We start from the raw sequence: 18,917 nt of genomic DNA, 5'->3' as shown, positions 1-18,917 counted from the left end.
TTACATGAGCATGTGTGAGATTCAAAATGTGGCAGGAGCAGAAAATTGGAACAAGAAATGAGGAGAAAAAGCCCAGAAGCCCAGGGCTCTCCCCAGAGCCCTACCTTGGTTCCTCACCCTAGTGAGATGGGACAGAGTAATTTTATTTGGGGATGAAAGAACAGAGTGGACTCTGTGTCCAAAGGACATAGGCCCAGCCAGGGGACAGACAAGGGTCGTGTTTGCTGTCCCATGTCACCCTCTTGGTGGCTCTGTGTGTGGCTTCTTATTAACTATTTTCTAGGTGAGAGGAGAAGGATGTGGGGCAAGGTTCTCCTCCCTGTGCTATTCCTGGCCCACAGGAATGGGGCTTCCTGCTGAACCCCCAGAATGGTCCACTGTGTCCTAAGCACAGTGGAATCAGTGTGAGCTGGAACGTTGCTAGTGACCAATCTCCTGACTGGAATGGGAAGCTTGTGTTGGGACTCAGAAATCCCTTCATTACAAAGAGGCTTGATTTCCTGTGGTTAATCTACAGCTAAGTGTCACTGTGTGTTAAGGTACCTTAGCCCTGCTTCCTAGGCTCTGGGCTGCTGCTGGTTTCCTGCTCATGATGTATGATTTGCATTAGCCGGCAGGGGGCATTCTGGAAAGTGTCTAGCTTCTGCCGTTGTCCACGCCAGTGACAAACCACATGCTACCTCTGGAGCTTCCTTCTAGGGGTTTCTGGGACATGGCTCCCCCCTGCTGGATGTCTGCTTGTATCTGTTTAAGGGGCTTATTGGGGAAAGGAGGTTGTGGCTACAGATTTCCTCAAGATTATTGTTAGACTTTTTTCTTCTTCTATATTTATATACTGAATCAAAGCATGATGAAGTGTCAAAGCTGGAACGACCCATTCATTTCATTTTAGCACATAGATACACAGAGATACACACATTTTAGCACACAGATGCCCAGAGATACACAGAGTGCTGGGATGAAAATCAGTTCTGGAGCCCAAGTAATATGCTTTCCACCTCACCCTACTACAGTGTCTACAGTTTGCCAAGTGAAGAGAAATGTAGATGTGCATTATAAATAGGAGACAGCCAGGGACTACACATAGCTGGTCACTAACATTTCATGGCCAAAGCACATCATACAGGGAACACAGAAGAGTCCTGGATTCTGATCCCTGCTCTGCCATCAGCTCCTTGGATGACCTTAAGTGAGTCACCTTGATGGCTTGGACCTCAGATTCTCACCTGCAATATAGAAATAACAACCCCCATGTGGTTTGCTCACAGGAGTGAGGCTAAATCAATCCAGGGGACGCATGGGAAGATCTTTAACAAAAGTTTCATAGCCCTGGTGGGGATTATTATCATTTCTAAAATCTGGTTGCATAAATATGGAATTGTCAGCTGAGGGTGGTTTTGGATTAGTGTATATTCTGACACAGTGATGGCCAAGATAAGAAGGGATTTGATAAGTGACCTAGTTCATGGCTCCCACAATTTTGTGTTTCATGGACCAAAGAATATTACCCCCAAATGAAAATTCAGTGACCAATGTAGAGTAGACAGCTTTTGATTTTGTCTATTGTGCCCACTAAAACAAAACAAAATAACTCAACTTGCATCCATATCAGCTTCGTATTGTATAAGAAAGAACATTTTAATGCTTTAGGGAAGGATGTACTCTTAGAGAAAATAGTGCCCCTTACATTAAAAATAGTTGGCTATGAGAAAAAGGGGCTACCTTGTCCTTCTTCTTCCTATTTCACTCTGGACTGGTGAAAAACATCATAGGGACAAAACCAGCAGTTAGAGCCCCCTGTGCTTGGCAAACCCATGATGGGCAGTGCTCTACAGGTGCAGAAACCAAGATCCAGAATGGTTGAGGTCCCATTGCCTAATCAATACTATCCTCATCATTGAAGTATGTTCCTGTTACAGATGACTTCTCTCTCTCAAGAAATGAGAAGTTCTGGTCTTCCTTAGAGGATCCGGGTAGATGTGGTGGTGGGGTGGTGGGAGCAGAGAAGGAAAAATGACACTGAGTCAGTGTGCTTGTTTTTTTTTTTTTTTTTTTTTTTGGCAAGGCTCCATGAGAGCATGCATTACATGTTCTGATGCTAAAGCCTGTGCTGTTTCCGTAACAGGGTCTGTGGGTCAAATCTAGCCTAGCACCTCATTCTGTAAATAAAGTTTTATGGCCCCACAACTCTCTGCTCATTTGTACAGTCTATGGCTGCTTCTGCACTACAGAGGCAATAGGCAAGTTGTGGTCACTTGCGAAGTAAGTAATTCCAGCCAAGGTTAACTTATTGTTGACAAAGCTATAATTATTAGTCTTCCTTGAAAGGTCCAGAATGCTTGTCTGTTTGGGGCACTTGCTTCTATTGTCTAAATTTCTCTGTGACAGATAGAAGGAAGGGCATGACTGAGGCATCCTAAACCAAACTCCTAGTGAGATGGTGTTGGGATTTGGGGCTGTGTTCACACACTTGTGTTCTCTCATCCCACGGATGCTCTGGTGTCTCTAGCTGGGTGCCTATGTTGTCCCACCCTTTCTCTTTTACCTTTTTTTCTGATCTGTCTGGTTATCCAGCTGTAATTACTATCTAGGTTCTAGAGTTTACAGAACTGAGATGGGTTCATGTTCTGGGGTGGATAAAACATTGAATGAAAGATGAGGACATCGGGGTTCTGGGTTTGGCTCCAAATGACCTTGGATATGACACTTCACTGGGTCTTACTTTTCCTCTTCTGTGCAAGCAAAATGTTTGCCTGATGATCTCAAAGCTTTTCATCCTCAGTGTTAAGCTAACTCTGGGACTCATAGAGACAATGCATTGATTAGTGACTTCAATGATAGGAAACATATGGGGTGAGGAGAAAGTCTATTTTTACAATCCTACCTTCATTATGCATTTTGGCTACTACCAGTTATTTAATGATTACTATATGCCAGTTGCCACCACAAGCAATTTATGGATGAGATCTGATTGGCTTCTCTAATACTTTCATGAGGTAGATATTATTATTCCCATTTTATAGATGAAAAGCTAAGGTTCCCAGTGAGACTTAGAGCCAAGATCCATACCCACACTTGTCTGACTCCAGATACCAAGCTCTTAACACAACACTGCTTTGCATTCTTATCCATGTACACATGATAGTCTAGGTCACTGGTAGAACTTTCATTAGTGGGAGAGCTGTAGGCACCAGACTGCCAAACAGAGGCTGCTAGTATGAATCCAGATGCACCAGCTCAGATCTGAGCAGCCTCCACCTTTGCCTCCACCCACTTTTCTGTTGGGCAATATTATGATGCTTCTGGTTGTTACTCCACTATGATGTCACATGGATGATTCTCTACATATTTACTCCTAATTCCAAGGTCTTACCTCCTTTAAGGGGGAATTTTCCAGGTGGGTTGGGAATGGAATCCTGGAAGAGAAGAAAGAAAAAGAGAGGCAGTGTGAGATTGTCATTCAATGGAAAGAACTTACCTTTTTCTTTCCCGTTCTGGTCCTTAAAGTGCTGTGCAATTTAGAATTTGTGTTCCACTTGACTCTTGAGTTAAAAAAAATTAATTCACAGGCCTAATTTACATTGAAAACTCACCCATTTGCTTTATAGCTTGCCTACTAGAAACGCAAGGTGAGGCCAGGGTTTACTGTCCACATTTCACAGGTGAGGAAGTTGGGGCTGAGCAGGGTAAAATGAAAAGTTTATGGCAGGTCAGGATCCAGAATCTGTAACTCATCACCCTGTCCAGGGCTTTTGTTTTCACCTCTGCATTTGATATTTTCCCCCCTTTGGTCAACAAAAGAACAAGCAAGTCTAATGTATAAATACATGTGGGTTTTTTTCCGTATTTGATTCATCAAATAGTGAAAGTATGCTGTAAACATACCTTGGAAGGTACATCTCTATATTTCCTGTGGTTGGAAAATCTGAATTAATTGAATGTTTATATGCCAAGCATTGTGATGATACCATAAATAATTAAATTGGTTCCCTGCCCTCATGACTTTATTATAAATTTATAGATGATTATAATATCCAAATATTTATAATGATAGAACAAAGCAAACACATAGGAAAATTATATATTTATAAATTCACATTATATTTTGGATTATTTATTGTATAATAAACATAAATATATACATAAATATTTATACAGGTAAGTAAGAGGTTGATAGAAGCAGGTTGTGTTCTGAAGGAGGGGTCCTCCAACCTGGGGGAATGGAGGGAATGATAGGGAGTTCTTGTTGGGGTGCTCTGAGCAAGCAGAGAACAGAAGCAGAGGGGCAAAATTTTTCACCCCTAATAAATTTCTTAGAGACTGACATTCCCACCCTAGGCTCTCTCCCCGCCCCTTTCACCCATGGAGTCACACCTTAGGTGTCTTGCCAAGAAGGTATAAGGTATCTTATTTCTCTTTTGAACTGTCAGGGTGGGGGTCTCCTGTAGTGCACTGGATTGAAATATTAATACAGACCTACAGAAGCGTGACATTGACCTGGGTGAAAATAACCCCAACCTTGTCCAGAGCAAGAAGTTAGCAGCTGTGCACATCTTACTTCCTTAGTGTTCTGTCTGAACAACTAGGACTATCTGGAGTTTTCCTTTTATTCCATCATTTCCCTGGAGGTGCTGTCCTTTGCCTTCCACTGATGGCTCATTTTCTGATAAATGGATCTCTTCTCCATTCCAAGTGGGTTGTAGTGAGTGGAGGAAGACTCCTGAAGGCAAAGCCCTGGCATAGCCCTTATTTGGAGACGGCAGAAGTCAATGTAAACTTTTGGGCTTCAGCTTTTCAGGGCAAAGGAAGTGAACTTGGCTTGGAATAGCCTTCCTTCTCAGCTCTAATAGTCTATTATTTTAGTGCTTTAGTTGAAAGCTCTTAACCTAAGTAACAATAGTACATTTGTGGTCTCTCATAAATTATGCATGCAGTTCATAGGAAAACCTGACATCACAAAATTCCCCTCTGTTGCCTCTTCAAGGTTGCAAATAACATTTCGAAATCTAATGAACAGCCAATTTACTACCAAGCATGTTCATCAATTAGCGTGATGTGCAAATGCACAAAGAAGAACATCTACATTGAAATGCAATGCTAAGATAGTTGAATTTCTTGGCCATCCAGGAAAGTATCCAGGGACAGTGAGAGAAGGCTGGCATAGTAGAACCACTGGGGCCATTTCCAGACTCTGTGAGTAGTCCGGGAAATACCAGAGAGTCATACATTCAGCACATGTTGAATGAACACCTGATCTGGTGTGTGCCAGGAACTACGTTAGTCACTGGAAGACATCCTGTGGATTTTATGGCTTAGTCATTAAAGCAGTCACTTAAAATATCCAAATAAATATATAATTGAACTGCAAGTTGAGGCAAGGGCTGTGAAGGAAGAGTGTTTCAAGATAACCCTTCTCAAACTTTAATGAGTATGCGAATCACCTGGAGAGCTGGTTAAAATGCAGATTCTGATACAGTGGGTTTGGCTGTAGTCTGTAGTTCTGACAAACTCCCAGGTGATGCTGAGGCTCCTGATCCACCGAACACACTTCACGTACATAACAAAGTTGTAAGAGATAATATCTGGGGGGAGGACCTCATTCATATGAGGGTCAGAGGAGGCCTCTGTCATTTGAGGGCTTTCTGGTTTCCTAACTTTATGCAGGAGAATGTCAAAAATAGCACATCTTTGTATAAGAAAGAATCTTGTTGCTTAAACCTTCACCCAGGGCCGAGGGCATCCAAGACAGAAGTATGATTATTCCTATTTTGGAGAGCTCCTGGGATGAGGTCTCTATAGCTCTCCTGGCTGCCCATGGTAGAAAATATCAGAGAAGCAGAGCCAGAAGAAAACCCAGACATCTTTCAGCCCATCAAGTTAATTTAATAGAAAAAGAAATTGAAATACTCATGAGTCAGAGGCAGATCTTGGGTTGAAATTTTCTGGTGTTCTTTCCACTGCCCCGAGAGAGATGCTAGCTTCAGAAGCTAAGGATGGAGATGCTCATTCTCCCCTACACTCCCCTCCCTTTAGCAATCCTTGCCGTAGAACAGCAAGGTGTAAAGAGATGGTGACTTTTATAATTTGCTGAGAGTTGTTTATGCCCTTGGCATGATCTAGTGCTGTCCACCAACTCCTCTTTGGCAAAGATGACTCTCAGTCCTAGAATTCTCTCCCAAATCTTGTCTGGTGTTCTGGGTCCTGGCTGGGGAAATGTGGCCCATCTTGCCCAGCGACTTGCCTTTCAGGTCAATAGCACATAGGCTGGACATAGACATAATCTAATGGACCCTCCCAGGCTGTCATTCTCAGCTCCATTGAGTAGCTCAGGAAACTTCATCTCCATGGTTACCAACCAGTTACACTTCTTTCACTGTACTTCTTTGTTTCTTTTAATGTTTATTTATTTTTGAAGGAGAGAGAGACGGGAGCAGAGAGAGAGGGAGACACAGAATCCGAAGCAGGCTCCAGGCTCTGAGCTGTCATCACAGAGCCCAATGCAGGGCTCAAACCCACAAGCTGTGAGATCATGGCCTGAGCCAAAATCGGACGCTCAACCGACTGAGCCACCCAGGCACCCCTCTTTCATTGTACTTCTTTAGTTTCAGACTCCAGGTATCTGATTAGTATTTCCAACAATGTTTCTGTGGATGGAGGGAGGAACGGTCATGTTTAATCTGCTTGTCCCCAGGTGAAATGACCCAATCTCAATCATGTTCCCTGCCTATGACTCTTTTTCCCTGTTTCCTTTTATTATTGTGATTAGAGGGCTAATCACCCTTTCCTTTACTGGGTTGTTGCAGACACAATAAGACACTGTATAAAAAAATGTTGGCTATCGAAAATGATAGCTATTTTGGATCTTTTGATCCTGATGATGTGCTTAACTTGCCCCAATACCTTGAAATGCTGCACAGAGGCAGGCAGATACCAAATGTGCTTTTGATTAAAGATGTCCTCTCTGATTAAAAATGGCCCAAGGCAACTAATATTTGGAATATGCTGGGGAGATTCCATATCCCCTTCTTTACTGGCCTCACATTGTCTTGTAAGATGGGCCCTGGAGATTTTTTTTCAGGAATGTCTCCTTTACTTTCAAGCTAGCATGAGTAAGCACTTCATGAAGGTGTTTGGTCCTCCAGGGCTAATGCTTTCCATGTGTTTTTTCATTTGGTCTTTACCCAAGAGTTAGTGATTGATGAAGTCTTAGAGAAGTGACTTAATGATTTCGGAAGGTTCTACAAATGGTGAAGAGCAGGGAAAAGAGTCAAATCAAGTGTATTGACTCGGAAGGCAATGCTCTTTAATACCATACTATGCTGCCTTTCTAGAATAGGACAGGATGAAGCCAGGGCAGCAAATTCTCCTGAGAGTCAATGAGAAAGTAGATGGAGGTCACGGAAAGTCCTCAGGAGAAAGACAATTTTGGGAAGCAGTGTTTGTTTTGGTATGGGTAGTATAAGTGGGAACTGGACCAGAGTGGCTTAAAGCAGTGTTTTTTTTTGCCTGAGGGATCTTGTTAAAATGCTGACTCTGGTTCTGGGATGGACCCTTAGGTTTTTCATTTTTAATAAGCTTTTAGATGATGCCAGTGCTCCTGGGCTGTGGACCACACTTTGAGTAGCAAGGGCTTAAAGACATTACTCAACAGGCAATAAGAACACCTGAGGTCTTCCTTCCCCAAGGAATGGAGAATGGCCATGGGAAGCTGGGCTCATACATGGGTTTAGGAAATCTTCCTTGTCTGCTGATGGACGTAGCATCCTACTCTCTTACCTACTTCTCTCCATGCTTCTTGCCAGCTACCTCTTTTTCCTGCTGTTCTCCTGTGCAGTGTGGGCTGACTTCTGTTCTGGCCCTGCCACTCCTCTCCTGAAACCTGGGCTTGCCTTCCTCTGGGCTGTGCCTCTGCTCATTCTTTTGCCTCACCTGGAAAGCCCTGCCCCAGCTGCACCTGCCACCATCCTTCCAGTGGAGAGCTCTTGTTTACTGAAGAATGCCAGTTAATAAATACGGAAAGAATGATAAAATTAGGCAACCATCATTCTTCAACCCTCAGTGCATTCCCTGATTTAGACAAGGATCATCAAGGAATGCCCAAACTGCTGAGTGAAAGATATTTATAGGTCTTTAAAGTATTACCTAATAGATTACTTATTAATAAGAAGGAAAAAGGTGTTCACCAGTGGGCACCACCTTAAGGAATTAAACATCATCACCAATAATGGGACAACTTAAGGTGCCTCTAGGCATGCCACAATAAGAAGTATGAAACACTGCCTACAAACTATTGTTTATTGTACTAAAGTTTAATCTGAATGTAATTATGGCAAACACTAAGACAAATCTGAAACTTGGCCAATTCTACAAGCTTACTGGCCTGGACCCTTTGAAAAAGTCAATGTCCTGAGAAACAAACAACAAAGCACAGGGGGGATTGCTACATGATTGCTTCTCAAACTTTAGTGTGCATATGAGCTTGTTAAAAAGCAGGTTTTGATTTAGTTGGTTTAGAATGGAGCTTGAGATTCTGCATTTCCTACAAGCAGGGATCACCTGCTTGTTTAAGGGATCACTCTTTAGACAGCAATGTTCTAGAGTGAAAAAAACATAACCAAATGTGGTGTGTGACCTGAGTATGGATCTAGGATCCCCAAACAAAACAAGGCACAACTGCTGTAAAAGATATTTTTGGACAAGGGTGGGGCATTGATATATGGACTGTGCATTATTATTAGATAGTATCTCTAAGTTGACATTGACTCTCTTGGCTGTGATAATGGCATTGCAGTAAGGAGGAGATGGGTGCCGAGACATGTGCAGGTAAAAGGCCACACTGTCTGCACCTTACTGTCATACATCTAAAAAGAACACAAATAGGGCAAAATGTTAACATGGCCAATTTAGGTGAAAGGTTATATGGGTGTTAAAGAGGTTCAGCTTCCGTTCCAACTCTTCTGCAAGCCACGCCCTCATCCCAAGCAGAAACACTTCCTCTCCTTCTATCTATGGCCTTCTGTGCCACTCTGCTCTGAACTCAAGCTCTTGGGTGTTTGGGCCTCATTTAGAGAACTTCAAGGAAACCAGGGTCCTGCCCTGTCCACTTGGGTCCTCCCCTACCCAACCCTAGCACAGGGCTTGCCCCTTAGAAGATTTCCAGTGGATTTTTTTTAATTGACAAATTGAATGCATTGGAGAGAGTATCAGGGGTAGAGAGAAGCATCATGGATCATTTCAACTCATCCCTATATTGTATCTGAACATAAAAGCAAACCAAAAAACCATACCACTGCCACCAGCAATCACTACTCCTAACCAGACGCTCAGTCCACTCTTGGTGGGCAGGTAGAGTGGTTTTGGGAGGATACATTAAAAAAGAAAAGAAAAGAAAAGAAATAGGACACCTGGGTGGCTCAGTCTGTTAAGCACCGATCTTCAGCTCAGGTCATGATCTCGCAGTTTATGAGTTTGAGACCCACGTTGGGCTCTGTGCTTACAGCTCAGAGCTTGGAGCCTACTTCTGATTCTGTGTCTCCTTCTCTCTCTGCCCCTCCTCCCACTTGTGCACATGCTCTCTCTCTTTCTCAAAAATAAATAAAAACATTTTTAAAAATTTTAAAAAAGTATCTTTACTTATAAAGGGAAAGGAGGCAGCTACTTTCTCTTCTTTCTAGAAAGGGTCTCCTTAAAAACCTGAAGATCCTGACCCCTTGTTCTAACCTTTAGAATGTAAATAAATCACTTCGGGGACTGGATAAGTCCAGTCTCCAGGTTTATAGAGATAGCCCTTAGATTGAAGACTTCAGAACCTTTTGAAATGACACCTCTGTCAACCTTGCAGCCTATCTTCTTATATAACCTTTTGTCTCTGGAGGAGATAAGATCAATTTTATTGTTTTTTTTTCATTTGCTTTGCTATATAAATTGTGTAACAGTTCATCCTGAGGTATGCATGTCCTCTGTTGTGTTTACTTAATAATGAATCAGTTTTCAGGGCACCTAGGTGGCTCAGTCAATTAAGCGTCCAACTTCAGCTCAGCTCATGATCTCATGGTCTGTGAGTTCGAGCTCCACGTCGGGCTCTGTGCTGACAGCTCAGAGCCTGGAGCCTACTTCAGATTCTGTCTCTCTCTCTCTCTCTCTCTCTCTCTCTCTCTGTCTCTGCATCTCCCCCACTCACACTCTGTCTCTCAAAAATGAATAAATGTTAAAAAAAATTTTTTAAAGCAGTTTTCTGTCTTCCCATATGGATGTCAATAGGTGTCTCCTTGTTGGTAGGACTTTTACTTCTTCAAGAGTATATTGGTACAATATCTTTTGAGGCTGACTGACAATATCTATTGAAGTGGAAAATACACATTCTATTCTCATCACTAGGAATTTATCCCACAGATATCCTTGCAGATGTGCACAGTGAGTAACACTTCTAGAGAAAAACATTAAGTGTCCTTCACTAGACACAGATAAAATAGATTATGAAGCAGTCATACAATAGAATACTATGTGAATCTCCCAAAGAATGAGACAGACTTTCATGTATTGGCATGGAATGATCTCCAGATAGACTGTCAAGTCAGTAAAACAAAGTGCAAAATCATGAGTCTACTATAATGACATGTGCATTTACAGATGCATGTATTTTTGGAAGGACATGGAAGAGTCTGTTAATGGTGATGATCTCATGAAAGAGGGATTGGTGGTTGGGTGGGAAGGGTGTGAGTGAGTTTTAATTTCTTTTCCATTATGTACTGTTTACTTTTCTTAAACCATAGGAATATAATATTTTAAAATAAATATACTGGCCTAAAGATAGATTAAGAAAAGCCACCACAGGCACTTTAAAGACATTAATAGATGGTACATTGCATAAACAACACAAAAGCAGTAATTTTATTGGCTTTGTTCAAGCTATATCCCCACTGCTTAGAACAATGTCCCACATACGGATGATGCCCAATAAATATTTGAGGCTGAAACCTAAGTTCCTTCTTTGTCTCTCCCAAGGACTTTGACCTTGGAGTTATTTGATCTTCAGTCCAAATCTCAAGGCAATCTTTGTTGGTTTTCCTACACTCCCTGTGTTTTCCCTTCTTCAACACTTTGTTCATGCTGTTCCATTGGCCAGGAGTGCCCTCTCATCCCCATCCACTTCCCCACCAGCTTTAAATATCTTAAGCCAGTCTGGAACTCCAATCTCCAATTAAGTTTTTCTTAAACCTGGGAAAACACTCTGTCTCCTTAACTTGTGGTGTCATGGAAACCCTATGTGGCTACCTTCCAACACTTATTATATACTATGACTTATCTTGTTTTAAATTTTGTCTGTTCATGTGCTTCTTACCTAGAACTGTGACTTCTTAGGCCAGTGAAACCATTTTCATGGTACTCCATCACTGCCCCCATCCATCCTCACACAGAGTGCTACATAGCCATCAACCCATTCCATTTTTTGATAATTGGGATATGAGTTTAAGTTTCTTGGGTCTCTCCCATTGATTTCTTTACCAGAGGTCTCTGTTAGAATCTCTGTTTATCTAAGTTCTACCTTTCGTAAAGTCAGCCTGCATTCCCTCTTCCTACAAGAAGCCTTACTTGATAACTCAAGGGGATAACTCTTTCTAGCTCTTGCAATAGTTAATGCTTGAATAATTTATTGAAAATGATATGTGCAAAACATTTAACACTTAATGTCACAATTAGTCTTGCAAGCCTTAGCTTTTAAGCAAGTAACTGACATCTCCCAGGCTATAAAACTACAGCACAACAAACCATACAAATAAGATTGTGAAGTGAATCTTTTCACATCCTAATGTGAGGAGTTAAGTCAAGGAAATGGATGCACAAGAAAATAAAGCTCCCAAGGGAAAAGCAGGAGCAAAGTTTCTTAGTGCTTTTGTGGCTGGCTGTATTGGCAAAGAGAATGCTGTTCTCATTAAACAATCAAGCGCAGTCTTGATTTTATCACTTTCTCAGGATGGCTTAGTTAAGACCTGTCTCCTTTCTGTTCCTGATTTTCCATATACACAAAAATAGGGCAGAAAGATCCACTCTAGTTCCTTCCTAGAAAGAATGGATTTGAATAAGGACCCTTCTAGAACTCTCTCCATCTTTATATATCACCATCACCTCCAATACCTACCTTCCTTCCTTCCTCCCTTCCCTTCCCTTCCCTTCCTTCCTTTCTCCCTCCTTACTTCCATTCATCCTTCCCTCCCTACTTTTTAACAGTTCTAGCTACAACATTTAACTAAAAACTTCTTAAAGGCCACCTTAATTTCTTTTCTTTTCTTTTTTTTTGGCCACTGCTATAAAATGATATACTTCTGGTTTACTTCAAGTTAGAATTACAGAAATTATATACCCTCTACCAAAAAAAATGCCCTAGAATATTTTCAAGAGTGTTATTCTTTAGCAGATGTAGATGAGCCCATTCAAGGATGAGTTTCATAAATTGTACTATTTAAATCAAATGTTGGCAATTCTGTTTTCTGTCACCTTTATGGAGAGATGAGCTTCAAAGCTTCATTTAAACTTGAAAGCTGATGACATTTGAGACACAGATACCAAAATCTTTTAAAGCTTAGTTCTTTTCATCAATCTATAAGTTATGGAACATTCAGTCTAAGACAATTGAAGGAAAACCTTCAAACTTAGAACATTCAGTCTAAGACAATTGAAGGAAAACCGGAACAAATTCCGCAGGACTGTAATGAAAAATGGGAGTTATGAAGGAAGGACCAGAAACAGTCCCACTTTGTCAGGGTGTGTAGAGAGATCAGGTTCTCAAATTATCAAAATTGACCTAAACTCTACTTCATTAAAAAAATTCATGAGCAACATATACCATCAATATGGTATTTTCTACAAAATGTGCACTGGCAGCCTGTCTGTAAACACCGATTTCCTAAAATAAGAAGTGTCCTCCTTCATTTCTTCTGTTTTTACAACAAATCTTACCATTTCCTCCAAAGAAAGTCAATTTCTTGAGACAGTTTGCCTCTACAGTGGGTACCTATAATTGCTTGTAGTTTTAGTATTCTGAGCAGTTTCAGAGAGAACAGGTGTTAAGAACATTTCTACATTGTGTTCCTCTGCTCTGTGTTTTTTGTGACATCCTAAGTTCTTCCAAGCAGTGCTCAGGAGCGAGCTTTGTCTTGTGGGCTTTAATTAGCTCTGAGGAGCTAAGCCTGGTCTTCTGTCTTGCTCCTTCCCATATGCACCTTGGCTTCTGAAACTTAGTTCCTTGTTGAGAAAGCTCTTGGCAATGGAGGAGGCCCCAGAGATCTCTGGAACATTTGCACTGAGAATATAGAACCTTACAATCTGGTCAGAAGACCTTGAAGACATGGTAACATGTTGTGCAGATCTGTTATCAGATTTCCTTATCACTTCCTTCTTGATACGTCTCTGGCCCAGAAAAATTTAAATCTTAATTTCTTAATGCTAATAGCTCCTCTCTCTTTTTTGGGGCCATACGAGTCCGGAAAGTTTTGAGATGATGGCTGAACACATTTTCTCTTAAAAGCCAAATTATTTCTGAGAGTTTTAAGTTCCTGTTTCTTTTCACCCTCTTTCTACATGATAGATGTACTTTTCTTTTTTTCTTCTCAACTAATTTATTACTTTATCTTCAAGGCTCTCTCTCTGGGGAAAACCGAACATAAAGTCAGAAAGGAAAGGGGATGAAGAGAAATCCACTTACCTTCTTCTGAACTACCAACACCATGATGGTTGCCACAGCAAAGACGAGACACAAAGCCAGCACGGTCGTGGTGAAATAGAAGTAACCACGACTCGTGGTTCCCAAGTGGCTGGCGACGGAGCCTTCTGGCACATGCATGGCTGTGTCTTGAGAAGGGGCCACTCGGTTGAGTGCTTGCTGCAGCCGTGGGTCCATTCTTATATAGTCTTCCCACAGCACACCCTATCTCTCCTCATCTCATTCGGTTCTGGGCCCATCTCTGTTCCAAGAAGGATTCTTCCCCTGCATCCTGGATCATGTGACTTGGAAAAAAACCTTCACCGGCTGCCACACGAAGAAACTCTTCTCTGGGGGCGTGAGGCGAAAGGCGGCAGCAAGGGTAGGGGAGAGGCTCATTTTTCATTGCCAGGGATGAATTTGAGTGCAGAGAAACTGTAGCTACAGAGAAGGTGGTTGATGTCAGAGGGCGAGTAGGAAAATGACGGTTTCCCTACTCCGGGGTGTGTGTGTGTGTGTGTGTGTGCACAAAGCAACTTCTGTTTCATTTAGACTCAGCCACAAAACGTCTTCCTGCTTGAGAAGCTGCACATTCTCTTCAGTGAGGCCTGCAGCTCAGAAGACCTCCGCAGAAAATGTGTCTCTGCTGGGCCTCGGAGAAGCTGGAGTCCTTGGACTGGAGTATAATGACTCCAAAGAGTTCAGTTTGATCCTATCAGCTTCTCCTGAAATCTGGAAATGCTGCCAGATATCTGGGAAGGAAGGACCCATAATAGTGGAGATTTATCCAAAGGGGACAAGTCCGTGGCAGCATGAAATGTGGGGACAAGTTCAAAGAGAGCAGGAATATGGAAACACTGATCTTTTAAACAAAAATTGCTGCTGACTGGATTGGGATATGTCAAGCTTGCATATAAACCTGGGATTGAAAAAAAAATCACAGAAAGGGGAAGGACTGGTGGTGAGGGTGGGGGTGGGGAAGTGCCCCGGTGCAGATGGTGGGGGGCGTGTTCTGGGTGCTGTGTGTGTGCGTGGCACTGGGCGCCTGGTCTGTGCATGCCGCGCATGTGTGGTGTGCACATATGGTGTGTGGTGTACGTTTTGTGTGTGTGGTGTGTGATGTGTGATGTGTGGCGTATGTGTGCATGTGACTGCTACAGCTGAGCCTCTATCTACTATCTCAGGCACAGTGCTCTTGCTAGAAGTGCTCTACACATTGCGTCACTCCGCCCTCACCTCTGCCCTCTGACGCAGCTACGATTTCCTTTTTACGGATGGGAAAACTGAGGATCAGAGAGCATGCAAACTGTCTCCACCGAAGTGGCAAATGTTGATCAGTGAGATCACCTGGGTGCAGTGCCATACTTGTATGGCCCACGCTAAAGCATTCAATCATCACTGTGCTTGAAGACAGAAAACTTGAGCCCTGGTCTCAGCCCTGCCCACTATTGACCTTGGGTCCTTGTGCAGGTCCTATGCCCCTCCCCTTCCCCCCCGCCCCCCGGATGCCTTGACATACACATCACATGAGATAGTCTAGGAAGGGAAATCCATGAATGGGGATAGACTTGGCAAAGGTGTTGGCCCATCCTGGTTAAACATTCCCAGTGGTCCCCTGGGGCTGAGTCTAGACTCCGGACCGCTATAATAGATTCTCTGGGGGACAGAGCTGTCACATCTGCAGTTACTAATGATCTCCATTTCAACACCCCATTTAAAATATGAATCACTGCATAGCTGGTGCCTCCAGATGTAGCTCTTTGAATACTTCATTCGGAAGTACCCAGTTCTCTGTAGCGCCCGCCCTCCCCTGCCTTTCTGCTCATTTTTGGCTGCAGTATATCTCTGAGAGCCAGAAGAAATCCCAGCTCCTCATAAGGAAACGTCTTGTTTCCAAAGCCCAGCTTGGATTATTGCCACTGCCACAATTGCAGACTTGTGAGCAGAAAAACCCAGACTTCTGAGCATCACCTGAATTGGGTCAGGCTCTAGGGATTGGTCTGAATATTCTTCCCCTGTGAATCTATAAAATCACAGATCCTGGAGATAGAAGAGTCGTCAAGAGGTAAATTATTTTCTTGGGCCAACTCGAATAGTATAAAGTATACCTATTTTGCAATTGAGGAAGCTGATGACCCCTGGGCCCCAAGTCGGGACTGGTTTTGGGAAAAGTGGGTGCACCTGTTCATCTGGTTTGGTCACTGAGGTAGGAATGAAGCAAGCCAGTGTCCTCAGGGTGCATGCCCAGCTGATCTGGTGAGACAGCTGTGTCTAGTGGTGGGTACGGGCAGCGAGCGGGTACCGGGGGGCTCCATAACCTGCCAGGCACTGCTGAGAACAGAGCCCTCCCTTGGCTTGTCTTCAGTCTCTTTGATGAAAGTGGAAAACTTCTGATTATGGAATGAAAGCTGTAGGTGTTGAAAAATAAAAAAGCTGTGCTTGAAGTGCAGGTCTTCCTGAAGGCCTGTGGGGCTGAGAAGGGCAGCGGAAAAAAATGTTTGTCTTACAGTTACACGTTTTGCATATAGTACAATGTCCTGAGAGGGAAGGCTGACAAGGGGGAAAAAATCATCCTTTGTTTTGACTCAGAACCTTCTGAGCAGTTGAGATTTTCAGATCCGTTTGCCTCTCCCGCAGCTTGTGAGCCCGATCTCACTGCTGTGCCTCTCCACCACACGCAAGCTTGCAACCTCCCCTGGTTCCCACCCCGCTAGTCTCACCCCCTCTGGCTGCCCAGCTGCTCTAGACTCTAGCTGGGCCAACCTGGTGGTCTCATCCCTTGTGCTGCCTGGCTTCTCTCTGCTTTCCATTTGGCCACCCAATGTACAAATGGAAAGAGCTTTCATAGAGTTTCTTGCTGAGTGACTTTCAAATCCATTCTGGAAGCTAAACTGTACAGGGAGCATAGAAATGTAAGAAAGCAGAGCTATTCTGGCTGATGCAGGGGCAACAAGACTGGAGGGGAGGGCTGGGCTCAGCATGCTCATTTACCTTTTAGCCTGGGGTACCTTCAGGATGGAACAAAATTTGTGAACTTGTGATTTAGCTCAAAACCCTTATTCCTCAAATCAGGAAACTGAGGCAGAGAGGTGGAGATGAGCTGAGGGGGTTCATACGGAGAGAGATAAAGTCACGTGCTTGTTCTCATCCCCTCCCTGCTAATATTCCAACCAGCTTGCCAGGCTCCTCCCCCTGCTGCTGCTTCAGATCCTTTTTGCCTCTGCCACCTGCCTCCACCTCCCAACGAAGCCTGCCCAGGTCTCCCACTCTTGCCAACAACCTCTCTTCAGAATACTCCATGGTCCTGCCACACAACATTATATCCAATTATCTACTTGTTTTGACCTCTGCCAAGTGTGGGAACATGTGTGACTTTTGCATTTGGCATAATAAGACTCAGGGTTCTTGAGGGCAGTCTTCTTCAGATTCCTTGCCTCCCACCCTGCACAATTTGGTGTTGGACCTTTGTATGATCAACCCTCAGTCAATGCTTGTGTTGATATTGTGTTTATGGAAAGAGAAGGTTCTAGAAGTTTGGCTTATACAAAGGAATTGTGTGATGGCATATTTGTCTGTCACTTCTCAATGGTTCTGCATTTCCCTGTCCTTCTCCAGGGTTACTTGGCTGCCCATTAGCTTTTATGTTCCAGCATGGCCCCACGAGAGTCACCACCAGCCTCCTTTCAGCATGTAGTTAGTTACTGAGGTGTGGCTGTAGCATCTGAGACTTAGTGGACAAACAGAACTAATCTCTCATCCCTTCAAGAAAGAACCGCATTTTGGAGAGATGAAGAGGAACCAGCTATAGGAATGCCCACCCCCACCCTGCCCCATCATTGTTTCCCTGTATAAAGAACTGTGATATCTCTATCATACAGACCCAAAGTGTGGTACCTTGGCCAACACTAGTGGAATTTGGTGGTGCAGATTCTTAGGCTCCACCCTAGACCTACTCAATCAGAAACTCAGTCTGGGGTCTGTCCAGAAATCTGTTTTAACAAGTATCCCAGGGAATTGAAATTCCTGAAACCATTTGGAAATCATTGGTTTAGGAAAATAATCTGTCTAAATTCTGGGAAGAGTCTATAAGGGATCATCGGGTCTAAGCTCTGGCCTTTGAGCAGATGGAGTCCTATCCCCATTATGCAGATGAGAAAACCAAGGCATAGAAAAGTTAGCGATCAGGGTCATGTCATTGGAGAATGTTGACATGAAGATTAATTTTTCTGTCTCTTGATTGAGTCCACTTTCTAAACTCAAATATGGCTGTAGGCTGTAAAAATACTATTGCAGACGGAAATATGTTTGTAATATTTATCTAAAGTTACCTTGTGGTGATTACTGTATGTGGTAGAAAGAAATATTTTTTAAAACTATTAGTATATGTGAGAGAAGGGCAAACTCTTCCAGGGTATTTTCAAGCAATAAAACACGCAAGAAGGATCTTGTCCCATTAACCGGACAGCCCTCTGTTTTGCAGGGGTTAACATGAGTAGATTGGGCATAGGTGTTGGCCAGAGTGACACTGCACTGAGAGAATCTAGTGACTGAAGATACGGTGAATGTGGAAGGATTAGGGTCACAGAAAACTATGGTCATGGGTCAAATCAGCCTGCTGCCTATTTTTATAAATAAAGTTTTACTGAAAAAACGGTCATGCCCATTTGTTTATGCGTCCCTATAACTGTGTTTGCATTACAATGGCAGAGTTGAATAGTTGCAACAGAGGCCTTATAGCCCACAAAATCTAAAATATTACTACTTAGCCCTTTCCTGAAAAAGTTTGCTGACCCCTGATTTAGAGTATTAAAATAAACTCAACTAAAGGCAGTATTACAAAAGAAGGGATTTGAAGAAAAGAACAGAAATGTGTTTCCTCAGACTCCTCCATAAAATCTGCACTTATATTAATATTACTAACTCATGTTTTCATGTGAAAAGTTTCTTTCTTGGGATTCACTAATTGTAAAGCAGCCAGATACCCTCATTTGCATGTGACCAAGTAGACTATTGGAGAGGGCACAGGAGCTGAAAGAGAAGCATGGCAGAAGAGATTTGGAAAATATGTAGACAGGTATACTTTCAGCATTGGGAATATGTGTGTGTGTTCATGCATGATATGTAATATCCATATATATGAATATATACATCACATGCACACACCCATGTTATTCCTGCCCACTTCAAAAAGGTTTTGAGGCAAGTTAAATGCACAGAT

General features: G+C 42.9%; 1 protein-coding gene across 1 annotated transcript in view; it reads right to left on the bottom strand.

Moving 5' to 3' along the window:
- The window catches only part of TNFSF8 (TNF superfamily member 8), a 28,511-nt gene extending 13,960 nt beyond the window's left edge, over positions 1–14,551 (bottom strand). Inside the window, exons 1-2 of the mRNA XM_015076313.3 lie at positions 13,703–14,551; positions 3,374–3,416 (exon numbers count right to left, since the gene is read on the bottom strand). Coding sequence (XP_014931799.1) covers positions 3,374–3,416; positions 13,703–13,897 — 238 coding nt within the window. The 5' untranslated portion in view covers positions 13,898–14,551. The remainder of the gene's footprint in view (positions 1–3,373; positions 3,417–13,702) is intronic.
- Between the last annotated feature and the right edge of the window lie 4,366 nt (positions 14,552–18,917).

The sequence above is a fragment of the Acinonyx jubatus genome, chromosome D4, assembly GCF_027475565.1.
Source record: "Acinonyx jubatus isolate Ajub_Pintada_27869175 chromosome D4, VMU_Ajub_asm_v1.0, whole genome shotgun sequence".
In the NCBI taxonomy this organism is placed as follows: Eukaryota; Metazoa; Chordata; class Mammalia; order Carnivora; family Felidae; genus Acinonyx; species Acinonyx jubatus.
Note: the sequence above shows the minus strand (reverse complement) of the source record. Positions and strands in the feature narration are given on the sequence as shown.